Source organism: Python bivittatus, unplaced genomic scaffold (assembly GCF_059951505.1).
Source record: "Python bivittatus isolate LINGU-HERP-01145 unplaced genomic scaffold, Pbiv_v1 ctg000700_np1212, whole genome shotgun sequence".
Classification (NCBI taxonomy): Eukaryota; Metazoa; Chordata; class Lepidosauria; order Squamata; family Pythonidae; genus Python; species Python bivittatus.
In genome coordinates, this window is record NW_028277098.1 from 8,941,458 (window position 1) to 8,967,240 (window position 25,783).

At 37.8% G+C, this 25,783-nt stretch overlaps 1 protein-coding gene across 2 annotated transcripts in view; it reads left to right on the forward strand.

The window, feature by feature from the left end:
* SMG7 (SMG7 nonsense mediated mRNA decay factor) overlaps positions 1 to 25,783 on the forward strand; it is a 69,476-nt gene that overhangs the window by 16,783 nt on the left and 26,910 nt on the right. For both annotated transcript variants that reach the window (XM_088128474.1, XM_088128475.1), the window contains exons 2-10: positions 6,351 to 6,382; positions 7,238 to 7,355; positions 8,321 to 8,453; positions 10,639 to 10,810; positions 11,481 to 11,552; positions 16,371 to 16,521; positions 17,191 to 17,326; positions 20,002 to 20,164; positions 21,139 to 21,295. In XM_088128474.1, coding sequence (XP_087984600.1) covers positions 6,351 to 6,382; positions 7,238 to 7,355; positions 8,321 to 8,453; positions 10,639 to 10,810; positions 11,481 to 11,552; positions 16,371 to 16,521; positions 17,191 to 17,326; positions 20,002 to 20,164; positions 21,139 to 21,295 — 1,134 coding nt within the window. The remainder of the gene's footprint in view (positions 1 to 6,350; positions 6,383 to 7,237; positions 7,356 to 8,320; positions 8,454 to 10,638; positions 10,811 to 11,480; positions 11,553 to 16,370; positions 16,522 to 17,190; positions 17,327 to 20,001; positions 20,165 to 21,138; positions 21,296 to 25,783) is intronic.

A 25,783-nucleotide genomic window follows, 5' to 3' on the forward strand; every position in this document is an offset into this window, starting at 1 on the left:
ATCCACCCTTTTCTGCCTGCTTTCAGCAAGTGCTCCTGGTCTGGACAGCCTCCCTTGATCCTGTGGCAAATGCTTTTGCTGCTGGGAATCCAGCTTTTCTCTGTTCCACTATGTTACCACAGAACTGCAAGCACAACAGGCAAAGGGAAGTAGGCAAAAGTGACTCTGTGCCTTAAAGTCTGTGCCTTAAAGTCTGGTGATTGCCATCTGGGAGCTCATGAAGTGGAGCAAGCCTTGAGAATCCAGGCTAAGGGGCTTTAAACCTGGATAATGTGGCAAGAAGGAGACCAGCCATGAAGCTCACACATGCAAAGCCGGAGCCCTCACAGAACTTGCTCTGTGCTTTGTTTGGATAAGCTTGGAATGTTTAAGCCAAAACAAATTTGCAGCTCCCCTTAAATTTGCTCACAATATTCTCCCCTGGGGTTGACCCCTATAGGTTGAAAACCCTTGACTTAGCACAAATGACCTATCACAACAATAACAATTTTACTTACAAAGTGTACTGGCACTATTCCTCTTTTACACTTACATGAGTTATCAGTTGATCCATCCAAACACAAAAAAACCTGTTGGTGATATAGGTACAGCGACTTCGACAAGTTTATCCAGACACTAACTAGAAAAGCTGACTGCCTGTTATGTTGTCCACCAACCAGTCTCTTGCATTTTTGCAGTTAAGATATAAACCTTGAATTAAACACTAGCTGGAATGAGGTATGAGAAATACCTTTTGTGATTCTGGTTGTTTAAAGCCTATTACAGCAAATAAATTATATATTCTCACTGGAACAGTTCTTTTAGATACCTGGAGAAATGTAGCCAGTTAGAATGAGAGAAAACAACAAATGGGGGTGTTACACATCCTCTGCTCATTTCATGTTGTTTAGATTGAGCCTTGGATTTTTCAGATTGTTTTCCATTTGCTTTGCCCACATTTTGGAGGGTGCTGTTCATTGGACCTTTCACTGTACAGGCCACTTTCTCCATAGTAGTCTGTAAGTAAGATGTTCTGGCATTATACATATGTCCATACCGCTTTAACCTGTATTTTGTATTTTGTCAATTGTTTACTGCATCTCAGTCTAATGAAGTCATTCTTCATATGGTTGTGTAGAGAGATTCCCAGTGTATGCCACAGGCATCATGTTAGAAAACATCAAACATCAAACATCAATCCATCTGCTTTTAATAGTGTCCATGTCTCAGATCTGTATAGTAAGGTTGGCAGAATTAGTGCCTTGAAGATTTTCATCTTGGTTTTCACTGAAGTGTTTTGTTTCCTCCAGAGGCACCAGTTTAAAGATCTAAACACAGCAGTGGCCTGGCCAATCCTGCTGGGTTCTTCTGTTTTTGATGCTGTGTTCTGTTTTTCTATTAGCAATCCAAGATATTTGAACTGGTTAACTTGCTGTATACGGGTTCTGTTGAGGTAGACAGCAGACCAAAACCCATCAATTGTCAAAACTTTTGTTTTATCAGCATTAATTTTCAAGCCATATGATGGACTGTGTTCATGATATACAAAATGTTGGTGATTTCTGTGTCACTGTCTACAAACATGAGGTTAGTTATATAGTGGGTTTCATTGAGTTGCCTTCCAAAGCAACCTCATAATAGCATCAATATGACTTTGAACAGCAAGGGTGAGATCACCCAGCCTTGTCTAATGCCAGTTCAAATCAAGAACTCCTCTGAAAATTACTTTTGGATGTGTACACATCTGTTGGAATTGCTGTAGATTTTGTGGGCTTGTGTTTAGTTTTCAGTGCTTTCCATAAAACTGACCAGTATACACTGTCAAAACTGCTTCAAAGTCAATAAATACAATGATTGTTTGTTTGCCACATTGAATTTTCTCTTCTATTAGTTGTCTAATAATGAAAATCTGGTCACAGCATCCTTGGTTTGGGTGGAAACCAGACTACTGTCCTCTAGTTACCTGTTCCCACTGTTTCTGGAAGTGTAGTTGCTTGATTCTTATGAAGACCTTTCCAAGGACTGACAGAAAACTTATGGCCTAGTTGTTTTTGAATTGGTGGCTATCGTCTTTTTTCAAAATAGGGATTATAACAACTTGTTTCCATATAGTGGGGATTTTCTCTGAGTGCCAAATTAACAATAAATATAGTCAGTCAAATGGTCACCAGCTCTGACTGCCTCAGCTGGGGCTCTATCCATCTGCCCTACCATTTTTCAGTACCTTTATGCAACTGTTCATCTACTGTTGGCACAATATTTGACTCCTGATTTTCTGGCATTTGGATAAATACAGTAGTGGATCTCCTGGTGGTACCTGTGGCTCTTCATAGGTGTACAGTGGCTGGAAAAGTTCTTTCTATCTCTGAAGCTGCTCATTTGAAGAGGGTACCAATGTCCCATCAGCCTTGTAGATATTATTGTCTATTTAGTCATTCCACTTAGGTATCTGAGAGTGGTAAAAAAAGCAGATGATACTTACATTTTGCACAGCCTTTTCCAGTTTCAGGGCCATGGTGTTCCAGTGTGCCTCATGTTCTGCCTTTAGCTGGTAGCCAACTTCATGGTTAAGCTACTTGTATCAGGCACTGTCAACAAACTTGGCTCATTGTCTCATCTGACTTCTGTTACAGAGGAATTGTGGCATACGTGGCTAAGAAACCTCTCACAGAATAACATGGGCATTAATGCAAACAAGCAGCTCCCTGTTGCAGTAGGAAAGGAATAGGTCATTTAGAAGGTTGAGTTAGCGTGGCCAAACATGAGTATTCCATTGGACCAGGATGTGTGAGAATCAGTTTGTGCACATCTCCTACTTTGTCCTTTGTTAGAGTATACTTGCCAACTCACAGGCACTGAAAAGTTCACAATGGTGAAAAGCAGTATGATGGTGAATGGATACAAGAAAAAGAAGCCCATTAATGTGTAGCACTTGTGAATTAGTCACTGTGAATTAGTCACTTGTGAATTAGTCATTCAGTCACTGTGTTCTGCACTATGACTGAATTAATAGTTGAGTGTTTTTACAAGCAAATAAAATATATTATAAAACAGTGAATCAGTAACAATGATAAAACAGTGAATTTGTTGAGCATTGTTATTTCCATTAGCATCTGCACAGTTGCTATTCCAGACAGGTCTGCTGCTATTGTTATAGTGCTAAACAAAAATAGTCTGATTTCGTATGATAAATGTGATTAAATAGGTTAGGGTTCAACTCTGGTCACTTACTTGTTTCAGCTTGTATTTTGGACATTGTAAAATAGGCATTAATGGAAACATAGACAGACAATATTGTTTCTGTTGAGATTCTGCTTTTGTTTTATACTAGCAGAACACCCATGTTTGTGTGTACGAATGACAAACTTCTGGGAAAGGGAATAATGTGCCTTTACTACAAATGTATTGCATCATAGGATCATAAGGATCTCTTTCAGTCCTGTGTGTCTTATTCTTTTGGGAAACACTGGCAGTTATTTCAAAATAATATTAATGTGGGAATAAAAAGCTAAACAAAACAGCAGGATTTGGAGGATGTATTTTGAGGATGAAAATACCAGCTGCCAGGAAGCAAGCCTTGAGTGTGGAACTTTGATAGCAAGCACTTGAGTTTCAGGGTTAAGTCTGTTTTTAGGGGAAAATGAACAAACATGGTATAGATATTTTGAATATTGTTCCTTTGCCTACAAGCCATAGGCAAAGGAAATATACCATATGGATCAAAATAATATTGACACATTTTTTTTCATAATTCTTCTGGCTAAAATATTTACGTTCTCATAAATCATTAGAAAAAAATAGTTGTATTTGTATAAAATTACTCTTCAACACAGAGCAGTTAGGATTTCAGTATTTAGGATTTAGGATTTCTGCAGTTCAAATTATTTTCTTTTTAAGATACATTTGAAAACAGCAGGTTTTTAAATTTTATGCTACTGAGGTAAGCATGTGAAAAATTGGGTTTTGTATCTTAAGATTGCTTTTATTTAAAAACAGATAAAAAGTATTTTTATTAGTATTTCTGAAGAGGGATGTGGGTAGATGAATCATTTAAAAGAAACTGAAATAGGAAACGAGAGATTTCAGTGTTTGTGTCTTCTGTATATAATGACTTGTATTTCTCAGTCATGTAAGAACTAAGTTTATTAAATACTTGGAATGTATTTACAGTTATTTATTTAACATGTTTATGTACTATTTCCTATGTTGAAGCATCTCGAAATGGTTACAAAAATTCAGTAAAACACATAATAAACAATACATTAAAACAATATTCAGTAAGAAATAAAGCAATATCTATTATCCAAGTAGTTCTCATTGAATCACTTGGTAAGCTGATAAATTTGTATTATCGAATTATGTGGGAAATTCCCACTCTCTTGTTTTCTTAGGTTTCTGACTTTATGCAGAAGTGTAATAAGACTTTAGGTAGGAAGAGCTATTAGCTTGGCAAGGGAGTTAATATGAAAAGGCTGCACTTAATAAATGGTTGACCATATACATGAGGGTAACAGGTGTTCCCTAAACTAGATTTTAATGTAGGAAACTAAGCCAATACTTTTTATATTTATATAATATCCTGGTACACATGTAACTTTTGACACTGTGTGTGTAATTTTAAAGATTGCCTGTACTGCTTGTACAGTTCATACACCATCACCATTGCTGGCTAAGATTTATAGATAGGTGATAGTACTCCTTCCTATAAATGCTGTTGTTATGGGGATTATTGTCTTCTATGTAGCAACTATTTAGTACATAATTAAATATTCTTTAATGATACAATCTTGTGATAGGCAATTTGGTACTATCCTGATGTTTAAAATTTATAAAAATCCCAGCATTGGACGTATTCCAAGCAGGTTCTTAAGGTACCTTGGAAAAATGGCCTTGTGAACAGCATTGAGCTGTACATAAAACTCATAGATATGTGCATATCTATGAATAATTTAATCTGGGTCAGAGCTGTGCAATGTCAATTTTGCAATAGCAATTAAAAATAATATTAATTATTTTTCTTTGAACAAAGTAGATGAAAAAGCTGTCTTAGTAGTCCACCTGAATTTACTCTCTTCTGTTCTTAATTTATAATAAATTTTGATTGGGCAGATAGTACTAGATTTAACTGAAGGTTCTGACAGAGACATTTTAATTAAGCACTTTGGCAATCTAATTCTCTTGTTACTAAACTATCATCTCAGACTTAGAAAGCATTGAAGGGCAGTTTCTAAGGCAGTATACTAAAAGTCAATCAGCTATTTAAAAGAAGTAAAAGAATAAATTGGGGTGATAGCATTCTTGAGTTGGAGTTGAAACAGAAATGATTCTTCAAAAGAGTAGTTTTGTGTTTTGGAACTCAAACATCTATGTCAAGATCGGGACACTTAGGTTCAGGGCAAGTTATTTTTCTTTCATCTTCCCCAGTTCCTCTGGGAAATGAATGTTTTATGATGTGGCAGCCATTTTGTAAATAGCCAAGTCTCACCCAATTCTAATCATTTTGTGAAAATACAGTGGCTCTAAAATGATCTGAACTTGTGCATGGAATTGTTTTGTTAACATGTTATATAACAACTACAACACATATAAAACTAAAAGTATCAAGTGAAGTTGCTGAGAAGCATGGTATCTATGTCAAAAATCAGTAAAATGTGTTAGTAGCTAGATATGGGCGAGATTGAAAACAAAGATACCTGCTAATCTAATAGCTTATGTAGGGGTTCATATCTAAATACTTGAGCTTGATGCAATTCCCAGCATCCCATTATTTTATTCCTTTCTTCTGCTCTATGAAAAATACATAAACTTAATAATTTGTTGTTGCTGTATATTTTGGCAGCATACATATACTTATTCCAGTGCAAACTGTCTAAATAGAATTAAAACGGAGGTAATGAAATAAGAATCTTGTTTACAGTGTAATACATTGCAAGATTGCAAAGCTGGTCTTTAGTACTCTTCCAGAAAAGATTAAACTAGAGGTCAGAGAATCACTGATTGTGACCTTGGAGCAGGGGACATGACAATACAAGTTAGGGGTTTGTTTTGTTTCTTTTTGTTTTTTTCTGAGAAAAAATCATTAATTTCTCTGTGTGGTTATTTCAGAAACTTTATTAATTACATTCTGTCCTAATGATTATTTTGTATATGTGAACTTGGTCAAAATGTTATTCCCACTTAATATATTATAAGAAAGGCTAAAGCAATACATTTCCTTTGGAACATAAGCAGCCCTGAGATTCTGTTGTAGATTGAATTTTAGGTAAATTGCACAAGTCCGTAGGACCTGAATATCCTTGGGTTTTAATTAGTTTGATGAATTTATCTTTATTAATTATTTTAATAACTTTCATCATATATTTTACTTACAGGCAGGCAGAAGTCCTGAAGGCTGACATGACAGGTAAGTTTCTCTTCCTAAGTCTTCCAAATTTAGGTAATCTGATTTCAGTAAAACTTGCTATTGTAATGCTCCAACAGGCTTGAGTAAATGTCCTGGTCTAGTGAGTGTGAGCAACTACAACTAATAGATGTGGTTGAGGAGCCATCCTTCCTACTAGCTTCTTTATAAGAAGATATAAATGTATCAGCCCCAAATACAGGGTGGCAGCAGGAGTGAGGACAACAGGGGACTACCAGTGCTACCCCAAAATTGTAAATACTTTTGTGTCAACTATGTTACAACCAGTCCAGTATACTTCCGGAGGAGATGAAAATATTGTTCTTTCCACTGACTTCTATGTTCTAACTTCACTTTGTGCCACTATTCCAAATTTCTCATTTTGAACCCTGCAAAAACAAAAGAGAAATAAACTGTATCCAAGTTAGTTCAGAGTTAAGACAATACATTATTAGTCTAGAGCCATGGTATTCCCTGGAACCCCAAGGTTCCTCAAGAATCATCTGTTTCTTTTTGTTTTTTTGTTTTGAAAATCATTAATTTCTTTGTGTTCCCTGGAACCCCAAGGTTCCCTGAGAATCATCCAGGGCTTCCACATGACTATTTATCTTATGATTACGGTGAAATTGTAAAGATGTTCATTCCTTTGTTTTGTTTAAAAGAGAAAAGTCTCTGACAAGGTATTACATAAAAAATATTTATTAATGGGTTCCATGCTGATTTTTTACATTGAGAAGGGTTTCTCAAGTATCTCAAGTTTGAGGACCATTGGTCTACATACATACATACATACGTACGTACATACATACATATATATTTAAAATTTAAAATAAAAATTAAAAAATATTCTTTTTTCAGATTCGAAACTGGGGCCAGCTGAAGCCTGGACATCCCGACAGGCTTTACAGGACTTATACCAGAAAATGTTAGTAACAGATTTGGAGTATGCATTGGATAAAAAAGTGGAACAAGATCTGTAAGTGTAAATGAGTAACACTTATGTTGTTTTATTAAAGATTCTCTCTTTTTTTTTAACTGAGTAAGCTGTATGCAGGCTGGAAAATTATTTAGAAAAATTGGATCTTCTGAAATTTCTGGTTCTTTTTCCCTGTACTGCAAGTAGTTGGTGGTAACATAGGAGAGATATTAATCATTTGGCTTATTTCAAGTGCTTATTGACTCCCAATTAAAAAAGGATAAGCTTTGCACTTGGGCTTACATTCTTCAAAAAACAGACATACAAGGAAAGAGCAGAAGAAAAAAAGAAATTTGGGAAGCCATTCATTCAGGGCCAAAGCCATGGATTGACCCATAAACCTGAATTTATATCCAGTTCAGCCTGGGCTGATTTTCACTTGGTGTGGGTGCTTGTTTGAATGTTAACTGGTAGTTCTTGACACCTCTGGCCAGTACCTGAGTCCAGAATGTGTAGCCTTTCAATTCCAAGGCACTTGCTGCATCAGAAGCTTAGTGTTCTACTTGACAGAGAAGGATGAAACAAGCTCCCTGCAGCTGTTGCATCACTGATTGTTGTAGACAGTCAAATTCATCTCCCCCTTGCCCCCATGTGTTCTTTGAGAGACAAGAAGTCAACCTTCCAGTGGGCTTTGGTCTGATGAGCAATCTGGGTTTTTTGGTCCATACTGAAAAGAAAAAAAAGGATAATACTCAGTGCCCGATTCTTATTATCAGGCAGATTTTCTGACAGATCCTTATTGCCATGAATATTTTTGGTCTATGCTGTTTGTTTGATGTAAATGTTAACAAGTAAAGAAAGCTTGGGTATATATCAGGTCATAACGTGAAAATAGTGTTTTTATACTGTGGTACTCTAGAAGCTTCACTGAAACAGCATGCTCCTATCCCCTTCTCATTCAAACTTACTTATCAGTGTATCAGTTTTTGTGCTACATAGAACAATGAAAGCTTCTCTTTTTCTAGGTGGAATCATGCCTTTAAGAATCAGATCACAACTCTACAGGGTCAAGCAAAAAATCGATCAAATCCAAATCGGAGTGAAGTTCAAGCAAACCTCTCTCTATTCCTAGAAGCAGCTAGTGGCTTCTATACGCAGGTGAGTCAAGGAATAGCACTATGACCATGATACGGAAATTGTATTGTTCTTTAAGGGATACAAAATTTTATTTATTTAAATTTATTGGCCACCCAACTCCAGTGGACTCAGGGCAGCGCACAAAAATAAAAAAGACATAAAAACAGCTAAAATTATTTAATCAACAGGCAGCTTGGACTAAAATACTCTAATAACAAAATCCACAAAACAAAACAGGGGCCATTAAACAAATAACAAACATCAATTCCAGGCCTGGGACCAAAGCCAGGTTTTCAAAGCTTTCCGGAACCCTAGGTGAGAGGGTGCAATAAGTTTTGCAAATTTATTTTCCCTTTAGAAAAGGCAAGAGATGCCTCCAGAACATATAACTATAAAGACCTCCAGAGAGTATATAGATATTGCATAACTCTTCTGTCTTCCCCTCCTTTCCCTCTTGTCTCATTCCAATTTACACTCTACATCAGGCTAGCCACTGCATCTGATGAAGTGAGCTGTAGCTTGCAAAAACTTATGCCTTTTAATAAATTGTGTTAGTTGGAAGAAAAAGGTACTACCAGACTCCTGTTGATTTAGAGTATTTAAACTGTAGAGTAGTATTTAGAAAAGAGACTTTTCATAATACATCTCTTATAGCTGTCTTTGTTCCTGTTTGCTTGCACCTATGTTAATATTTATGAAATAAATTTGTCTTCCCAAAAAACACCAAAAAACCATAGGGATTCTGAAATAACAAAGGATTGCAGATTAATTAAATTATTAAGATATACTTAGTTTTTATTTTTATAAAATATAAGATATTAATTATTATAAAATTCCAGGACCATGTTCTTAAGGCCACATAATAGCATCCATTGTTTTTTAGTCTGAAAGAATCTGATTTTATATGCTACGTTTTTGCAGCTTCATACAGGAGGCTTGGATAAAATCATAAACAGTGCAGTCATTAGGCTGGTTCAAACCATGCAGTAAACCATAATATGGTCTGTTTGGTTTGTCTTAGCACCCAGATATGCATTTCAAGCTCAGCTATAAAACTCTCTCTCTCTTTACTCTGCATTCTCAAACAGATGCAAGAAGGTTAGATAGTTTTATAAAGAAGTTCTTTATATAGCAGCATGTAGGAAATTGCCCTATGTATTTACGTCAGTCTCATGGTTCAAATCCTGACCCTCTTCCCACCTTTTGAGTTACCAGACTTTTGGTTGTGCTTTTCTTGGTCTCAGAGTTCTTTGCTATCTTTCTATAATAGTTTTCTCTGTATGAGAATCAGGCTATCACCCCACCAACTTATACCCTTAAAATGTGGTGTGTAAGCCATATCTTAGTGTTCCATGCTAACCAGGTGTCTGTGGTTTAATTTAAAAAATGATTAAAACAAGTATGGCTTAATGTGATATATAAATTTAACCTCTAGTTTTAAAAGGTAATTTTAAAAGTTTATATAGAATAAAACTAACAGTGATAACCAAGCACAGTGACTATATGTTACCTTTAAGAATAGAGAATGCATGTCTGAAATACTAGTTTTTAGAAAATGATAAAAATGGAGATAGCAATCCTGTTTTGAGATTTTTCATAGGTATTAATTTGACTGCTTTGGAAAATGGGATGCTGAACTAGAACTATCTACCTACCTACCAATGCTAGTTTGGTATAGTGGTTAAAGATACCAGGCTAGAAACCCAAGAGATCATGAGTTCTAGTCCTGCTTTAGGCCTGAAGCCAGCTGGGTGACTTGGGCCAATCACTCTCTCTCAGCCCCAGGAGGAAGACAGTGGCAAACCACTTCTGAAAATTTTGCCAGGAAAACTCCAGGGATTTGTCCAGGTAGTTGCCAGGAATCAAGATTGATATTTATTTATTTTAAAGTGAATCAAACCATGGGTCTCTCTTGGCTAACCTTATTTACTCTCAATTAATAACAGCTCTTCAAGATCTTTGTCATCCCTGTGTTGGGATATTCTTTTAACCACTGAGTGTTGTGATATTTTTTTAACCACTGAGCTCAAAACTTCCAATCTTGAGAAGAAATAAAACAAGAATGGTAAAATGGTTTATTTTTCTATTAAATTTTCATGAATAACTTTCCAAAATGATTATGATGGAGAATAATAAAGGGAAATGTTTAGCTAAGCTTTAACTGAGAATCTGAGATTTAGATATAAGTGGTAATTTCTCATTTCAGCTACTGCAGGAACTGTGCACAGTATTTAATGTGGATTTGCCCTGCCGTGTGAAGTCCTCTCAGTTGGGAATTATCAGCAATAAACAGACGCACACCAGCGCCATAGTGAAGCCACAATCTAGCTCCTGCTCATATATATGCCAGCACTGCCTTGTCCACCTTGGAGACATTGGTGAGTAACAAAAGTAGGAGAAGTTCTGTTTTAAGCTTATCTTCAGAGAGTACAAATGGTAGAGTCTCAAGGAGGGGTTGAAAAAGCACACACGCCAATCTCTGAAGACAATCAAGGCTGCATAAAGAAAAATATGCTGTTGTGTTTTGAAGTTGCCACATTTAAGAGACGTTATGGTCTTGTGAAGTTGCAATACAAACAGCAAATCTGGGTTGTGGATTGTAGAATTCTTTCAAGTGCTGCACTTGGTCACCTATGTAGTTTTGTAACTCTAGATACCAATTAGTTTTTCTGTCTCACTCAAGAGTACCATGTCAAGGGGTAACTAGGTCATTTCAAGATGGATAAGAGAGTAAGAGGAGGCCAAAGTCCAGCATTCTGTCCCTCACTGTAGCCAGCCTGATGGCTCTTGCTACTCCCAAGCAGGGCAAGGTGGTAATAATCATCTCAGTTTGTGCCATGCATGGACATTTGTCCTGTCTCATCAGTTTCATCACAATCAAGTTTGACTATGTAAAACTCAAAACAATATATTTGTAATATCACTAGTCTTACATGGACCATTATTATGTAATATGCACAAAATGTAGTTATTTTAGAAATTGGGCATATAGCTCATTGACTGGTAAACTAGTGTTCTGTTTAAAATAAAATCATCTTGTTTTCACAGCTCGCTACAGAAATCAGACCAGCCAGGCTGAATCCTATTATAGGCATGCAGCTCAGCTTGTCCCCTCCAATGGTGAGCTTTGAAAGTGTAATACATGGGTTTGAATAATTTCTGTTACATTAGATGAGGCTTATTTTTATTGTATTTAGGATAGCAGTTTTAGTTCTTATATGTCATAGTCACCTTTGCAAGGAAGGAAAGAATACCGGCCAATTATTCTACACCAGCGTAATTACTACCAAGAATTTTATATCGGAAGGAGCTCTGTTTCAACAGAAACTCACAGGATGCTTATTAAGCATCACATTGAAATGGTTTTTCCATTGCACATCTCATTGGGACAGCCTTTTCATACCTCTCTAATTTTTTTTTTAAATGTACATACCTTTAGTCTTATAAAGGGAACTATGTAAATGAAGTATTGTGGTGCAAATTGAGGTCATACATATTTTTCAGCATTTAATTCAGAAAGTTTTTCATGGAGTTTTTCATGAATTAATAAAATGCAATTAAATGGAGATAAGAAGTATTTAAATCCAAGGCTAGCAGGTTGCTTTGGATCTAATGTGGCATTCTAGCTCTACCTTAACATCTCCTTAATTCAAACACATTTTTTTTAAATATACATCTTCCATGTGAGCTCAGGAAAAGCAGCAGCTCCTTTAAGAAACAGCCTAGAGGTACAGGCAAGTTGTACATATTGGATCTGAAGCACCTACATGCCCACTTCTGATTTGAATACTGCGTGCCTCTGCAGTTAAAGTATCACTTAAAACCACCTACATATTTCATCCCCTTTCTAGCATATCTTTGTTTCAGTTCATTGTTCCATGTGCCTCTATCATGAATCACTTCTTTCCTTCTTTTTTCTTGATCTTTAAGGATTTTGTTGTTGTTTAGTCATTAAGTCATGTCCGACTCTTCGTGACCCCATGAACCATATTGCGCCAGGCCTTCCTGTCCTTCACTGCCTCCCTGAGTTTGCTCAGTTTCATGCTCATTGCTTCAGTGATGCTATCTAACCATCTCATCCTCTGCCGTCCTCTTCTCCTTTTGCCTTCAATCTTTCCCAGCATCAGGGTCTTCTCCAAAGAGATCTCTCTTCGCATTAGGTGACCAAAGTATCTGAGCTTTGTTCAGTTGTTCCATGACCGGTTCTAACTGTTGCTTCTTGGCCCGCATACAGATTTCTCAGGAGACAGGTAAGGTAGTCTGGTACTACCATCTCTTTAAGAATTTGCCACAGTTTGTTGTGATCCACACAATCAAAAGCTTTTGCATAGTCAATGAAGCAGAAGTAGATATTTTTCTGGAATTCTCGTGCTTTCTCCATGATCCAGCGAATGTTGGCGATTTGATCTCTAGTTCCTCTGCCTCTTCGAAACCCAGCTTGTACATCCGGTAGTTCTCGGTTCATGTATTGCTGAAGCCTAGCTTGTAGGATTTTGAGCATAACCTTGCTAGCATGTGAAATGAGTGCAGTTGTGCGATAGTTTGAGCATTCTTTGGCATTGCCTTTCTTTGGAATTGGAACATAAACTGACCTTTTCCAATCCCGTGGCCACTGTTGCGTTTTCCAAACTTGCTGGCATATTGAGTGCAGCACTTTAACACCATCGTCTTTTAGTATTTTAAATAACTCAGCTGGAATACTGTCATCTCCACTAGCTTTGTTGTTAGCAATGCTTCCTAAGGCCCACTTGACTTGACTCTCTAGGATGTCTGGCCTCAAGGTCAGTGATCACACCAGCGTGGACATCAGGGACATTAAGATCTTTCTTGTATAGTTCTTCTGTGTATTCTTGCCACCTCTTCTTAATCTCTTCTGCTTCTGTTAGGTCCCTGCCTTTTTTGTCCTTTATCATGCCCATCTTTGCACTAAATGTTCCTTTCATATCTCCAATTTTCTTGTAGAGATCTCTAGTCTTCCCCATTCTATTGTTTTCCTCGATTTCTTTGCACTGTTCATTTAAGAAGGCCTTCTTATCTCTCCTTGCTATTCTCTGGAAATCTGCATTCAGTTGCTTATATCTTTCCCTTTCACCCTTGCTTTTCACATTCCTTCTTTCCACAGCTATTTGTAAAGCCTCATCAGACAGCCATTTTGCTTTCTTGCATTTCTTTTTCTTTGGGATGGTTTTAGTTGCTGCCTCCTGTACAATGTTACGAACCTCCGTCCATAGTTCTTCAGGCACTCTGTCTACCAAATCTAATCCTCTAAATCTATTCATCACCTTCACTGTGTACTCACAAGGAATATGATCTAAGTCATACCTGAGTGGTCTAGTGGTTTTCCCTACATTCTTCAATTTAAGCCTAAATTTTGCAGTAAGAAGCTCATGATCTGAGCCACAGTCAGCTCCTGGTCTTGTTTTTGCTGTCTGTATAGAGCTTCTCCATCTTTGGCTGCAAATTATATAATCAATCTGGTTTCAGTATTGACCATCTGGTGATGTCCATGTGTAGAGTCGTCTCTTGTGTTGTTGGAAAAGAGAGTTTGCTATGACTAGCTTGTTCTCTTGACAGAACTCTATTAGCCTTTGCCCTGCTTCATTTTGTACTCCAAGGCCAAACTTGCCTGTTATTCCGATTACTCCTTGACTTCCTACTTTAGCATTCCAATCCCCTATGATGAAAAGGACATCTTTTTTTGGTGCTATTTCTAGAAGGTGTTGTAGGTCTTCATAGAAGTGGTCAACTTCAGCTTCTTCAGCATCAGTGGTTGGGGCATAGATTTGGATGACTGTGATATTGAATGGTTTGCCTTGGATACGCACTGAGATCATTCTGTCGTTTTTGAGGTTGTACCCCATTACTGCCTTTCCCACTCTCTTATTGACTATGAGTGCAACTCCATTTCTTCTAAGGGTTTCTTGCCCACAGTAGTAGATATAATGGTCACCCGAATTAAATTCACCCATTCCCGTCCATTTCAGTTCGCTGATTCCCAAGATGTCGATGTTCAATCTTGTCATCTCATGTTTGACCACATCCAGCTTGCCTTGGTTCATAGATCTTACATTCCAGGTACCTATACAATATTGTTCTTTACAGCATCGGACCTTCTTTTCGCTTCCAGATACATCCACAGCTGAACGTCCTTTCGGCTTTGGCCCAGCCGCTTCACTCTTTCTGGAGCTACTTGGAATTGCCCTCCGCTCTTCCCCAGTAGCATATTGGACACCTTCCGACCTGAGGGGCTCATCTTCCGGCGTCATATCTTTTAGCCTTCTAACATTGTCCATGGGGTTTTCTTGGCAAGGATACTGGAGTGGGTTGCCATTTCCTTCTCCAGTGGACCACATTTTGTCAGAACTCTCTGTCATGACCTGTCCGTCTTGGGTGGCCCTGCACGGTATAGCTCATGGCTTCACTGAGTTACGCAAGCCCCTTCGCCACGACAAGGCAGTGATCCGTGAAGGGGTCTTTAAGGATAAATACACACATACAAATTATTTCCTCTCTTCTTGAGTTCTCTTGGCCTTTGGATTCTGCTGAAGAATTTTGGAACATTAATTGTAGCAAGCCAAAGTCTAGAGTAACCATTTGTTACTACATTAGACTTGTCATGCCTGATTATTGATTGCTTATGGACCATGATCAGATGTTATTATTTATATGAAGAGAAATATTCAGTAGTGTAGGTGGTAATGTATCTTTTTTTAAAAAATCCATTGCATTTTATTTCTTTTGTTAGTAAGAGCAGAAGTGAAAGCTGCCAGACACTTGAGCTTGCAGCGGTTAAGGGCAATCCTAGCTCTTTAAAAAGGCTTTTCTTACAAGCTGCCTACTAAGATGCATAAACTACTGAGAAACTTTGATAGTCAGGGATATACCAGGTTTAATAAATAACAAGAACAATAATAATAAAACAAGCATTTTTCAAAAGGAACAAAAAATGGGCAGTGGTGGCAGAGACTTCTGTCTGGGATCACCTTTCATTCTAACTTGTTTGCCACAGTAACTATAGCTATTCTCTTCATGTTATAGGGTGTGCTCACTTCTCCATTTTTTAAAATTGTATCTTTAGGTTGGGCTGATTTCCTAAATAGAATGAAAAACTGAAAAGGAAGCTGATCAATGAACTGCCCACTTACAGATACTTTGACTAACAGTGCTGAAAATTATAATACTATGCAATGTATTTAAAAGTTAATTTCAATTTTTTGTAATCAATATAATATAAAGCATGATGATTGGAACTTCACTTCATCAGGGAGATGCCCCTGCTTCTGTGCCCCCTTTTGTTCTTGGACAATTTTAACCTGTTCCCCCTTATCTTCCTAGTAACGTATAGTTTTGAGCCTTTTGCAAGGAAGAATTTCTGAAAATTAGAAGTTATGGTTGTTTAAAGGAGTTGGAGATATATGAGGAAGTATGAATGTTGTAATGTAACTGTCTTGAGCAAGATAACAAAGGCAATTTTTGACTTTTTACAGGGCTTGCTTCTAGGCAATTTCAAGATTCTGGTGCTTGCTTTTACCTTTATTCACAGCCCAAGATGTACACACTTTAGACATTGCCTCCTTACAATAATCTTACAGCAGTTGTGATCATTGAGTCTGGATCTGCTCTAAGTGCCTTTTCCACCTGAGATAAGAACTATACCTCTAAAGAGCAGAGCTTTTACTGTGGTTGCTCCGAAGCTCTGGAATACAGTACTTTCTCAAATAAAGTTCAGTGTTACTCCCAGAAGGCTTTCATTATTAATAACTTTTTAAGAACTGATTGAACTGAGAAAAGGTAGGATAAATTATTTTAAATAAAAATGTTTAGGTTTGCATTAATTAAGCAAAACTAGACGTTGTTTAGAATACAACAAGGAAACTGGATTGCACTTGTAAAATAAAACTGGGACCCAATAATAAACCTTTTATTTATCCTATTTAGGTCAGCCTTACAATCAGCTGGCTATTCTAGCATCCTCCAAAGGAGATCACCTGACCACAATTTTCTACTACTGCAGAAGCATTGCTGTGAAATTCCCTTTCCCAGCTGCTTCTACTAACCTACAAAAAGCACTTTCTAAAGCACTGGAAAGGTAAGGCTGATTGGATTTATTTCAGGAGAAGGGAATGTATTCATGTATTGTAGGACTTCTCTATACAATACCATTATAGTCCAATAACATCTGGGGATCACAGGTTCCTGTATGCAAAGTATTACCCATGTATAAGATTCAGAGTGTGTATAGAGTCACGTTATAGATTGTTCCTCCGAAAGCTGCAGCATCAATGTGTGTGTTCTCAAAAAATTTGGAAGCAAATATTTTCCTTTCCCATGTCCTCTTAAATAGTACTAGTATGATTGTAAATGAATTCCTAATTGTAAATATTGTATAAAAATTAGATCATAATTTACTTATGATATGGGGCAGTCCTCGAATGGATAGATAGATCAAAAGTGTACACGAGGCAGTCTTAGGCTTCTCTTGTTAACATTGGGTTTGTTTTGTTTTGGTTAATTCAGGCTAGAAATAGTTAATTGCTTTTTAGTGGATCATATATAGTTCCCAAAGCAATTCTGTCCAGTTCTTGACTCTTTTACTAAATATATTATTTCTTCAGTTCAATCCATAGTAATTCCCTTAAATAAAGTCCAGTAATAAATATGTATTTTATGCAGTAAATGTTAAGAAAGTGTGTGTATAATATACATGTTTAATATGTGTGCTTCCAACTGAAATACAGTTTTTGTCTCCTAATTGCAGTCGTGATGAGGTGAAAACTCAATGGGGAATATCTGATTTCATTAAGGCATTTATAAAATTCCATGGCCATGTATTTCTGAGTAAGAATTTGGAGAAATTGAATCCCCTTCGTGAGAAATTAGAAGAGCAGTTCAAGGTTAGTTTATGAAATATTCCCAGCTTTTCATACTGAATTAATGTCCATATAAGGATTGTTTTCATTATTTTGTTGAAGCAACAATCCTTGGAAGTAAGTTCCTTCTAATCCATTTAAACATGTAGTAGGAATGCTTCACTCCATTTCTGTTCTTTATTGGTTTAAGAAAGAAGACAGCCATTGTAATAGCATGCATCTTACGGAAAGATCCATCTTTTCTTGCAAGATGTCCTAATGATATTGCCCTGTGATACTTGCATACTTACACATCTGGCATTAAAATCATCATGTTTCCATCTATAACTCCTACTTGAAGTCCTGGGTCTTAAAAAGCATTGTTGCAATTCATTTTGCTGGTTGTGCAAAATGCATGCATGCATTTCTGCTCTTTACACTTCAAGCAACAGGCTAATAGCATGGTGATTGTGATATGGGGGAAGGGATTAAACTAGGTGAACCTGTTACTTTTCTCTATGAGTAATCTACTGGGATAAAAAATGGGTCATCAGTTTCTTTATAAATGAGATGGATCATAAACAGTATATTTATTGTGATTGCTGGATATATATATATATACACACACACATACATACAGGCACATACACACATACACGCGTGCGCACACACAGTACTATGGAAAGGTTTTAGGCGGGTGTGAAAAATGCTGTAAAGTAAAAATGCTTTCAAAAATATATATTGTAATTGTTTATGTTTATCAATTTACAAAATGCAAAGTGAGCGAACAGAAGAAAAATCTAAATCAAATCAATATTTGGTGTGACTACCCTTTGCCCTCCAAACAGCATCAATTCTTCTAGGTACACTTGCACACAGTTTTTGAAGGAATTCAGCAGGTAGGTTGTTCCAAACATCTTGGAGAACTAACCACAGATCTCCTGTGGATGTAGGCTGCCTCAAATCCTTCTGTCTCTTCATATAATTCCAGACAGACTTGATGATGCTGAGATCAGGGCTCTGTGGGGGCCAAACCATGACTTCCAGGACTCCTTGTTCTTCTTTACGCTGAAGATAGTTCTTAATGACCTTGGCTGTATGTTTGGGGTTGTCCTGCTGCAGAATAAATTTGGGGCCAATCACATTCCTCCCTGATGGTATGGCGTGATGGATAAGTATCTGCCTGTATTTCTCAGCATTGAGGACACCATTGATCCTGACCAAATCTCCAACTCCATTTGCAGAAATGCAGCCCCAAGCTTGCAAGGAATCTCCACCATGCCTGCAGACACTCATTTTTGTACTGCTCTCCAGCCCTTCGGTGAACAAACTGCCTCCTGCTACAGCCAAATATTTCAGATTTTGACTCATCGGTCCAGAGCACCTGCTGACATTTTTCTGCACCCCAGTTCCTATGTTTCCATGCATAGTTGAGTCGCTTAGCCTTGTTTCCACGTTGAAGGTATGGCTTTTTGGCCACAATTCTTCCATGAAGACCACTTTTGGCCAGACATCTCTAGACAGTAGATGGGTGTACCTGGGTCCCACTGGTTTCCACCAGTTCTGTGCTGATGGCACTGCTGGACATCTTCTGATGTCAAAGGGAAGTAAGCATGATGTGTCTTCCATCTGCTGCATTAAGTTTCCTTGGCCAACCACTACATCTACAGTCCTCAACGTTGCCCATTTCTTTGTGCTTCTTCAAAAGGGCTTGAACAGCACATCTTGAAACCCCAGTCTGCTTTGAAATTTTTGCCTGGGAGAGACCTTGCTGATGCAGTAGAACTACCTTGTGTCTTGTTGCTGTGCTCAGTCTTGGCATGGTGTATAACCTGTGACATGAAACTGTCTTCCACAACCTCACCTTAGTAGCAGAGTTTGGCTGTTCCTCACCCAGTTTTAAGCCTCCTACACAGCTGTTTCTGTTTCAGTTAATGACTGTGTTTCAACCTACATATGAAATTGATGATCATTCGCACCTGCTTGGTATAATAGTTAATCATACACCTGACTCTAATCCTACAAGATCCCTGACTTTGTGCAAGTGTACAAAGTGTGCAAGTGTAAGAATTGATGTTGGTTTGAAGGCAAAGGGTAGTCACACCAAATATTGATTTGATTTAGATTTTTCTTCTGTTCACTCACTTTGCATTTTGTAAATTGATAAACATGAACAATTAGAATATATATTTTTGAAAGCATTCTTACTTTACAGCATTTTTTCAAGCCTGCCTAAAACTTTTGCACAGTACTGTATATAAGGAGAATTGTTTGTTGCAAGGAATTTTTGTTGCAAGGTGATTTAAATCTCTACCTACTCTGCATAGATATGTGTAGTATTCTCTTTGTGTATTCCTATCAGTGAGGATTAGGCTATCCAGTAGTAATTGGTAGACGAAAGGCATTAATGCAGTGCTCTCTGTAGAGGCAGTACTTTTACTTACGTAAGTGAATCATTGTCATTCAGTGATAAAATGAAGAATGAAAGGAATTGAAGGCCATCAAGGGGACATAACTATATCTGAAACAATTTTTATATGTAACTATTCATATGTGCCCAGGTTTCATATGTTTCTATATACATTGCCATGCTGAGGTGATTGAGTGTTAAATACTCTACAGAAATGTATTAGATGCTCTGTAATAGCTGCTAGTCAGAATGAACAGTTCAAAAATATCTATATTTTTGAAAGGTTGGTTATGTGTTCTTTTTATTACAGAGGTTGCTGTTCCAAAAAACCTTCAATTCTCAACAGCTTGTCCATATTACTGTCATCAACCTGTTTCAGTTGCACCATTTACGGGATTTTAGCAATGAGACTGAACAGCATAGTTACAGTCAGGATGAACAGCTTTGCTGGACACAATTGCTGGCACTCTTCAGTAAGTTCTACAGTTGACAGTAGAGTGTTTTTGCACAGTTATTTGCTAGATTGCTTCTTAACCAAGTCTCCTGGGCCCTGGAATGAGGTTAAAGCCTGGGGTGGGTTCAGCATTGCACAGGTTGATTGTACAGTGAGGAATAGAATAGAAACTTTATTGATTTAGTCATCTGACCATATTAAAATTAAACCGATACAAGTATACAAGTGCAATAAAAGTAGATACAAGTGCAGTGAGAAGAAAGAGTTGCTTCTGATGCTAGTGCTGCTCTTGAATTGCATTATGGTGGCATGACCTTATATCCAGGTGTCATAGTTACTGCTTCTAGGGGAGAAATTGTGAATTAATTAGATTAATTAATTGTCAGTTAATTGTCAATTAATTAATTGAGTGTGCTAAGCCTCATGATTCCTTTATTTCCTTTTAATCGTTGATTTAATCCCTGTCCTCCTGTTGTACCCTCATATTTCCTTTGGGATATTGGAAGGAGAATATCTGCAGCTGGGAATCTGTTGTAAGATACAGACTGTCCATACCGTATAGAATCCTGACAGTAAAAGTTCCTAAACTATATAGCTCCCTACTATAAAATTTTTTTGTTAGCACATGGAAAGATAAGGATGTGGTGGAGACACAGTAACTGTATTCCCACATTACTGCTTCATATTTTGTGTAGGTTTAAATGCTAAAATAGGAGTAGTATATCATTGTCTTGTTCTGTTGATAAGGTCATGTGCTCAACGTTTGCAATCATATGCTCAACTTTTGTATTTATTATGTCAGTAGAGAACAAACTTCATGAAACAAGTCATTTCTTTTTTATATCAACAGTCTTTTAAAAAGCCAAATATTGGCATAGATGATAGCAAGAAATCATTGTTATTATTGCTTGAATTGATAACCAAACTTTTTTATCCCTAGGGTGCTCAAAATAATTAACTGACAAACACACAATATACCTTTGTTTTTCTCAGTGTCTTTTCTTGGAATTTTGTGCAAGTGTCCACTTCAGAATGATTACCAAGAAGAGTCTTGGGGTTCTTATCCCCTTCCTGCACTCAAAGTCTCAATGGACTGGCTGAAACTTAGACCCAGTGTTTTTCAGGAGGCTGTAGTTGATGAAAGGCAATAGTAAGTCTTGTCTTCCTATATTTTTCCATTTTGCTCTGGTTTAGATGAAGTGAATTAGTAATGAATAATCTGAATATCCCCTGGTGTAGATACAGTGAGCTTTGAACAGAAAATCCCTAGACTTAATCTTGTTTTTGCTATGAATTCTCTAGTGATAGACTTAGGCAAGCCAGTCAAGTAAATAAAATGTGTTCTGCTATTTGCACTCCATGTTCAGTAGCCACTTTTTTCTTCTCTTTGATCAAAATTTGAAAAGGAAGAAAATGCAACATTTTTGAAAGTACAGTGGTACCTCGGGATACGAACTTAATCCATTCCATGACTCTGGGCGTATCCTGAGTTGGTCGTAACCCAACGCAAATTTCCCCATAGGGTTCAATGTAAATCCGGTTAATCCGTTCCGCCCTCCGAATTTGGTCGCACCCCGAAGCAAATTTTCCCATAAGGTTCAATGTAATTACTGTTAATCCATTCTGGCGTCTGCGGACCACGCGTCAGGGGCGGGAAAACGGCCGGGTGTGGCGCGGCGCGGCGGGAAAACGGCCGGGCGCTGCGTGGCAGGAAAATGGCCGGGTGTGGCGCGGCAGGAAAACGACCGGGCGCGGCGCGGCGCAGTGGGAAAATGGCCGGGCGCCGCGCGGCGGGGCGGGAAAATGGCCGTGGACCACGTGTCAGGGGCGGGAAAATGGCCGCAGACCACGTGTCAGGGGCGAAAAAATGGCCGCGGACCATGTGTCAGGGCGGAAAAATGACCGTACCCCGAGGCGGAGTTCGCACATCGAGGTAAATTTTTGCAGCCGGAGCTGGTCGTAACCCGAAAAGTTCGTTAGTAGAGGCGTTCGTATCCCGAGGTATCACTGTATTACTACAATTCCTTGATTTGATCCCAGTTTGAAGAAAGACTAGCTTCAAACTAAATTCCAACGATTCCCAATCAGAAATGTATAACTGATTTAATGAATGAGATATCTGCACAAAAGTTTATTTTCTTTCATTTATATCCTAGTTGTCTGTGTTGATGGAATTCCAAGTTGTATAAGTAGAATTCACTAACAGGCTTCCATTCAGGCACTGACCAGTCCCACACCTATTTAGCGGGTGTGTCTAGAGGGGATGGCAGTAGATTTATTAACTTACATATGATGGGGAAGCAGAAATGTCCAATTTACAAGCTCAGGCCATACAGCTATAAAATTTGGAAAACCACATGGTTTATGGCTATTAAACTAACTCCAACATATGCATTAGGACAAATGTATATGACGAGGCACAAGTGAAGTAGGCAAAATCATCTTCCCTGTATTTGATTATGATGATACAGTGGGGCAAAAAAGTATTTAGTCACCAATTGTGCAAGTTCTCCCACTTAAAAAGATGAGAGAGGCCTGTAATTTTCATCATAGGTATACCTCAACTATGAGAGACAAAATGGGGAAAAAAATCCAGAAAATCACATTGTCTGATTTTTAAAGAATTTATTTGCAAATCATGGTGGAAAATAAGTATTTGGTCACCTACAAACAAGCAAGATGTCTGGCTCTCACAGACCTGTAGCTACTTCTTTAAGAGGCTCCTCTGTCCTCCACTCATTACCTGTAGTAATGGCACCTGTTTGACCTTGTTATCAGTATAAAAGACACCTGTCCACAACCTCAAACAGTCACACTCCAAACTCCACTATGGCCAAGACCAAAGAGCTGTCGAAGGACACCAGAAACAAAATTGTAGACCTGCACCAGGCTGGGAAGACTGAATCTGCAATAGGCAAGCAGCTTGGTGTGAAGAAATCAACTGTGGGAGCAATCATTAGAAAATGGAAGACATACAAGACCACTGATAATCTCCCTTGATCTGGGGCTCCATGCAAGATCTCACCCCGTGGGGTCAAAATGATCACAAGAATGGTGAGCAAAAATCCCAGAACCACACGGGGGGACCTAGTGAATGACCTGCAGAGAGCTGGGACCAAAGTAACAAAGGCTACCATCAGTAACACACTACGCCGCCAGGGACTCAAATCCTGCAGTGCCAGACGTGTCCCCCTGCTTAAGCCGGTACATGTCCAGGCCCGTCTGAAGTTTGCTAGAGAGCATTTGGATGATCCAGAAGAGGATTGGGAGAATGTCATATGGTCAGATGAAACCAAAGTAGAATGTTTTGGTCTAAACTCAACTCGTCGTGTTTGGAGGAGAGAGAATGCTGAGTTGCATCCAAAGAACACCATACCTACTGTGAAGCATGGGGGTGGAAACATCATGCTTTGGGGCTGTTTTTCTGCAAAGGGACCAGGACGACTGATCCGTGTAAAGGAAAGAATGAATGGGGCCATGTATCGTGAGATTTTGAGTGAACACCTCCTTCCATCAGCAAGGGCATTGAAGATGAAACGTGGCTGGGTCTTTCAGCATGACAATGATCCCAAACACACTGCCCGGGCAATGAAGGAGTGGCTTTGTAAGAAGCATTTCAAGGTCCTGGAGTGGCCTAGCCAGTCTCCAGATCTCAGCCCCATGGAAAACCTTTGGAGGGAGTTGAAAGTCCGTGTTGCCCAGAGACAGCCCCAAAACATCACTGCTCTAGAGGAGATCTGCATGGAGGAATGGGCCAAAATACCAGCAACAGTGTGTGAAAACCTTGTGAAGACTTACAGAAAACGTTTGACCTCTGTCATTGCCAACAAAGGATATATAACAAAGTATTGAGATGAACTTTTGATATTGACCAAATACTTATTTTCCACCATGATTTGCAAATAAATTCTTTAAAAATCAGACAATGTGATTTTCTGGATTTCCCCCATTTTGTCTCTCATAGTTGAGGTATACCTATGATGAAAATTACAGGCCTCTCTCATCTTTTTAAGTGGGAGTAGTTTGAAAACTAAATACTTTTTTGCCCCACTGTAGTTTATATTAATCATATGACAATATGGGAGACCTTCATTAATATTATTAATGTTGTGCCACTTTTTCTTCCAAAGGCTTCCAGGTGATGCATTACAAACATAAATATAATACTGCTACATCCAACCATAAAACTGAAATGAAAACACACACACAATGCTCAAAATTTCAAATGATAAAGTCCATAATCAGGTTCCATACTGTTGATGATGATAGTGATGATGTATAAGTGTTTTTACTTGAAATTTAAACTCTGCTATCGTGTGGACTGACTGCATTTCTCCAAGGAAGAAAAACCATAGTCAGAAGTTCATCATTAAGAAAATTGTGGGTGGTCATGCTGTAGGTTATTTCCGCTTGTGAGGAAGTGGAGTCACATCAGTAGTAGAATTCCCTAGCTCAGTCTTAAGTATATATGTGTTGCAATAACGATAGCCTAGCTGGATTTCAGTTATGCAGCCTCTTAGGATATTGAGGCTGGTTGTGCGTACTACCAGATACTAAAATAGTTAGAAATAAAATAAATGATTAAAGATCAAGTGATGGTATTCAATCATAGTTATGATGTGATTCTAAAACTTGAGCTACATATCCTTCTAAGTGGCATTTTGCAGTTTGAGATCTCTGCAGAGCACAAATTCCATGCTTTGTTTATTCAGTGAGTGTTTCCTAATAACCTGACTTCCTATCTGGCAGAAAGAGTATATACATTGTTCCTTAAGGCATTCAAAATTAATTTTTAAAATAATTGGACTATGGGGAGGAGCAGGTGGAATTAAGATTTGTGCTATTTATTACAAATTTCTCAGGAGCCTGCTATTGATGCATAAATATTAGTGGAAACTTTGTTGTTCAATATCTCTGGTTTTTTGCCAATCAATGGTTATAGTGTGAACAGGTGGAAGCTATAGTTATTTCTAAAGTAACCTCCCCTTTCTTTTGAATAAACATGCTTTCTTATTATTTAGTCTGTCAATGCTAATTTAGTAGGGAACTGAATTTGTATAAAAACATATAGCTTCAAACTAAAACGGGGAGATAATGGATGGGTGGCACTGCCTTTCAAGCATGAGTTGACTACTTATGCCACTTCAGACACTACATTTAAAATCTTAAGATTTATTTATTGTAGGCAATCTAGCAGCCACAATACCAGCTAATGTTAAAAGTTTTCATCAACTTTTCTTGTTGATGAAATGACATCAACAAAACCTCATTTCTTGATTAAGAAATTAAGTATGCATTGTAAAGATGTAAAATGTGATTTGCAGTTACATGCATCAAACAAGTACAGTTATCAGGAATTTGCCTCTATATCTGTAAAATAGCTATTTATAGCTGTGCTTAAAAGTTTGTGAACCCTTTTGAATTTTCAACATTTCTGCATTAATATGACCTAAAATGTGATCTATTCTCCACACAAGTCCTAAAACTAGATATGTAGATTTGGGTCATTTTCCTCAATACATCAATTAACAAGTATAATGTTTTTGACTCATGTGTTCATTTGGGTTCCCTTTATCTAGTTTTAGGACTCGTGTGGAGAACAGATCACGTTTTAGTTCATATTTATGCAGAAATATTC